This window comes from Beta vulgaris, chromosome 3 (genome assembly GCF_026745355.1).
Source record: "Beta vulgaris subsp. vulgaris cultivar EL10 chromosome 3, EL10.2, whole genome shotgun sequence".
Taxonomy (NCBI): domain Eukaryota; kingdom Viridiplantae; phylum Streptophyta; class Magnoliopsida; order Caryophyllales; family Amaranthaceae; genus Beta; species Beta vulgaris.
The window spans coordinates 45,643,210-45,648,204 of record NC_079204.1 but is presented as its reverse complement, the minus strand read 5'-3'; the positions used below and the strand labels follow the sequence as shown (position 1 = coordinate 45,648,204).

Sequence of the window (4,995 nt, the reverse complement as noted above, 5' to 3'; positions counted from 1 at the left end):
ACCTTTGCAATAGGTGCATAGGGTAGAAAAACCCTTGTAAAATAACTAAGATAAACTAATAAAATCGCAATTTACTCAAACTATCATTATAAAAGTGCACATGTACAAACACACTAAGTAGGGCTGTTCAAAATATCCGATCAGAAATTTTGGATATCCGATTCGATGTTAAGATTTCGGGTATTTCAGATCGGATATCCGAAAAAATCCGGGTTTTCGGATCGAATTTTTTCAAAAATGTCAACTGTTCGAGCCGAAAATCCGGTGATCTGAACTGAAAACCGGGTGATCCGATTCGAAAAGTTCGGATGGATGTCCAAAAATTTCGGATCGGATTCGGATCACAATTCCCCCGATCCGAAATTTTCGAATATTTGAATTTTCGGATCGGATCCGATCTGATATCCAATATTGAACAACCCTAACAGGCTAACACTAAGAATCTTAGAAGGAGATTAGGCTTTATGATATGTATTTGTTTTGAATTATGAAGGTGTGAGAGTAATTGTGGATACTTATTTATCTCTATATTTTTTATTCGATCTGCACGATTATATTTTGACACTATTCACATATATGCAATTCAAAGATTGTTTGTGCTTTATATATATATATTAGGAAAACAAACTCATGAAATATTGTTTGATTCGTCTCAACATATATCTTCAATATGTCAATTTTTTTAAATATACTTATTTGTAATTGCATATTAATGGTCAAATACTATATCGACAAACGTGAAAGTCAAATTGTAAAAATTCAATATAAACAAAGGTAGTAGTGAGTCTGAATATTATCTTGTAAATAAGAGGTAATAAGTTTGAGAATAATAATGACAATATTTATTTAATGATGGGTTGATATGAAAGGAGAGAATCGCGTAAAACTTTATTGACATCAACTTTTTTTTATATAGATATCTAGATTTAGAGTATTATGGAATTTACAATTTCAACTAATAATCATGGTTGTTTATCTTTTGAAGTACTATTATCCCACATGATATGAGCATGAAAACAAAATTATCATACACTCTTTTGTCTTAACATGTAATGCCATCATCAAAGTGTCATTCCCCCTCAATTATTGATATTACAAAACCTTATTAGGGAGTTGTAGAAGGACCACCCACCATCCTCAACCACAACCACCAAAACCCCCCAAAACCATTAAACTCTCCTCCACTTTCCTTTCCCCTTTCTCTCAAATTCCCATCATCCTTGTCTTATCTTCAACCTTTTAGCTAAACCTTTTTAATTTGCATTTCATTAACAAAAATGATGTCATCCGTAAGCTTCATTGTTATGCTACTAATAATGATCATCATACCCACCATACTTTACAGCTTCTTCTTCCTAATCAACTGCCCACCAAGCCCTATTGAGCTCCTACGACGTCGTCGAAGACGGCCCACCGATGTCGAAAATTTTGATCCAAGGAGCTCTAAAATGGTTGATGAAGATGATGATGAGAATAAAAGTAACAAGAATAAGAACAATATAGAGTTAGTTATTGCTTCAATATCTAAGTTAGGGAAAGATGTTGAGTGCCCTGTTTGTTTATCAATATTTATAGAAGGAGAAGAGTTAAGGCAACTTAATATTTGCAATCATTTGTTTCATAGGTGTTGTATTGATAAGTGGCTTTCTACACATTGCAACTGCCCTGTTTGCCGAGCTTTTGTTGGCAATCCTTCTAAACCAATCAAGGATGAACCTAATCGTGTTTTGGCATCGAGGGAAGTTGATAGGCATGATCATTGGCAAGGATTGCCTGATTCAGCTGGTTTGGTTTGAAACTTTTTTTTTTTTTTGGCTTTTGTTGATGATTGGTAGAAATAGTTAGATTTGATTTGATTTTTGGATCTTGTTTTAGTGTGTGAAAACACAAATTCTGTTTTACGATCAAGTGTACCTAAAGGAAGGCACATCTGATTCTTTTTATAAATAGCGCGTGTATAACATACGCCTCTACTTGCGTTACATGATGTATTTAACAAATGTATGTTCTGAATGTATAATAGACACTCTGTACAAAACAAATGTTTATAGTATATGATTAGATTGTTATAGGGTTTTCACTATTGAAGTGTACCAATTGCATTTTCGTGTAGTTTTACACGAGTTTGTCTTTGATGCTATAGGCATCTATAAGATAATCTTGATTCTAACAATATTGCTGTAATTTGAGAAACTCTAGATTTAGCCTACTTAATAAGTGTTGGAGTCAAAATCAAATCAGAACTAGAGCCTTGAAGCTTTGGTGTGGGAACACAAATCTTTTTGTTTCTGAAACAGAATTTTGTGAGCTTGTTTCATTTCGTTGTGGTTACATCATTGCTTTAATATTCTTTACGAGTGTTTATTCTCTTCATAGAACAATTTTTATTCCTGGATTATTCTTGTTCATTCTTTTTAGGCATAAGTTTACGTGAATCAAACCTCACTTTAAAGTGTCTTACTACGAGAGTGATGTGTTCAAGATTCGAAAAGGCGAACACAAGTTACACAACGAGCACCTTGATTGCGTTGAATGACCAGTTTTAAGTTAGTGGCTCCGAAATACTAGTACATACCAAATTCCAAAATTTCATGTTCAATCTTGAACAATTTCTCGTTCATATATAAAAACGACGATATGTACAACTGTAAGTTTACTTTTGGATAGAGTTTTGGTTTGACTAGAATTTTTTTTGACTCTAAGTCAATGTAATTTTGATGATGATAAACAGTTTATGCTACAACATGTATGTGTATAACAGTAATCTAAGAAAGCCATCAAGACCAGATGTTCATGAAAGATCAAGAACTTCAAGATATGGAAGGTTAGGTCTAGTATGTTCTTAGTCATGTTTATGCAATGTAATTAATGTATTGGAACCGTGTGCTAGATTTTGTGCTAAATTAGAAATGTGAAATTAGGATGGTTATCTATTTTCTTAGACTTATGAAAATAGGTAAGTATATTAATTTCACGTGTCAATGTTTAAAGGTTACAAAAAGCAAGGGGAATTTTGGTTTCGAAAATTAGTTTAATGAGGAAAACATTTTATAAAGACTTTCGAATAAAAGAGGTTTATAAACACTGATTTAAAAAAAACGTTCTTTAAAGAATTTCGAAAACAAAAGGATGTTTAATAAAGAAAAAAAAGAGAAAAGAAAAAAAGGAAAACTGATTTTAGATAACGCATTTTTTATAAAGATTGTTAGATAAAAGTTGATTACTAGTTAACTTAGGATATAGAGAATTCTTATTTGATAAGGATTGTTAAAATCATCTTTTATAAAAGATAAAATTTGATTTTAGAAAGGAAAAGTTTTATCTCTTAATCTTAGGGATAAAAGATAATCATATCTTGAACAAGGATTTTCGTTCAGTTAAGATGTTACATAAGGGATAGAAAATCAGAAGAACTCATGTTTTCAGTAGATTTAGTTTTTCGAAAAATTTTGAGAGTTGAAAACTGATCCCCATAGCACAGAGTATGGCATAGAGTTCTAGTAAGTTTAGGTTACTACACGATTGTAACAATCCTTTATTTTGCTTGAATGAGAATTTTGAGGAATTATTCCTTTTGGTAATTTCAACCATTATAGAGAGTAACAACACTTAGGGTTAAGTGTTGGGGAGCACTACTAGAGTTAGTAGTGGAAAATCATATTGTATCAAGAGTTTGATATTTTAGGATTCAAATAATAAAAGAGTAGTTTGTGTGGACGTAGATCTCAGAGGTGAGATTGAACCACGTTATTGTATCAAGAGTTTGATATTCTAGGATTCAAATAATAAAAGAGTAGTTTGAGTGGAAGTAGATCTCATAGATGAGATTGAACCGCGTTAAATTCCTGTCTCTGATCTTATTATTTAATATCATTGTTTTTGTGTTTTGATACGATTTAGTTAGAGCAAAAACATAAATCGTAGAGTTTATGAGTGAATAGCACAGTGCAAGGCAATTGTGCCATAAGAGTGTTTTTGCGAAAAAACAATTAATTTTTATCACTCAATTCAACCCCCCTTCTTAAGTATCATCTTGTACTCCAACAAAATTAATATCTAATATAAAATTTGTTGATTTTTTGTTGTCTTAATCACGTATTACACCATGTCTTGCTTGCTCTCTTGAAGACGAGTATACCCATAATTATGACTTGTGATAAATTGGTAATTGGTGATGTTACTTAGATTTTGGCCCCACTAGCTATCTTGAATCATATTCTCTTTCCTTTTTTGAACTCATGTTCTAGTCTTTACATATACTTTCTATGTCCATTCGTTTTGCGTGGATCCGGTCACATTAAAAATGATGTGGACCAGGTCCAGACACGTGCTCTGCTACAAATTAGTCACTCCCACTTTCCAAAATCAGCGATTTTCTCTCTTCAATAAGATTTTCTCGCTCAAAATTTTTAACAAACAGTTGTTCAGAACGAACATAGACTATATCATCTCAAAATATACTATATTTTGTCAAAATACACTATCACGTCAACACTATAATAATCGATTATGATAATTTTGTGTACTATACAAATAAACTACAATATATCATTTCGAAATACACTATATCTTGTCAAAACACACTACATCATGCAACACTATCATGCCAAAAAATAAGCAAAACAATATCATGTAAAACACACTATATCGTTTCAAAATACACTATATCATGTCAAATATATACTATATCATGCAAAACACTTGTGCCGAAAAACTCAGCAAAACACTATCATGTCAAAATACACTATCATTTTAAATACACTATATTATTTCAAAATACACTATACATTTCAAAAATACACTATTAGGAGAGAGAAGTTATCAGAGGAGGGAGAAGTTATCAGTAGAGAGAGTGAAAGACTAAATGCGGCAAAACTGAAAGTTGTAATCATTGCAACTCTCGTGAGATGGATCGGGTGCAAATTAAGTTAGTGTGCATCGGGTTCATATTAGTTTTTTTAGCGATATCGATTGAGAGAATTAAAATAGGACCCA

The 4,995-nt window shown here is 31.9% G+C and overlaps 1 protein-coding gene across 1 annotated transcript; it reads left to right on the top strand.

Annotated features, from left to right (window-relative positions):
- Positions 1–944: 944 nt before the first annotated feature.
- Positions 945–2,173, top strand: LOC104906714 (RING-H2 finger protein ATL33). The gene has a single exon (XM_010695509.4). It carries the CDS (start codon positions 1,278–1,280, stop codon positions 1,794–1,796), a length of 519 nt encoding a protein of 172 aa, XP_010693811.2. The 5' UTR covers positions 945–1,277; the 3' UTR covers positions 1,797–2,173.
- Positions 2,174–4,995: the final 2,822 nt, after the last annotated feature.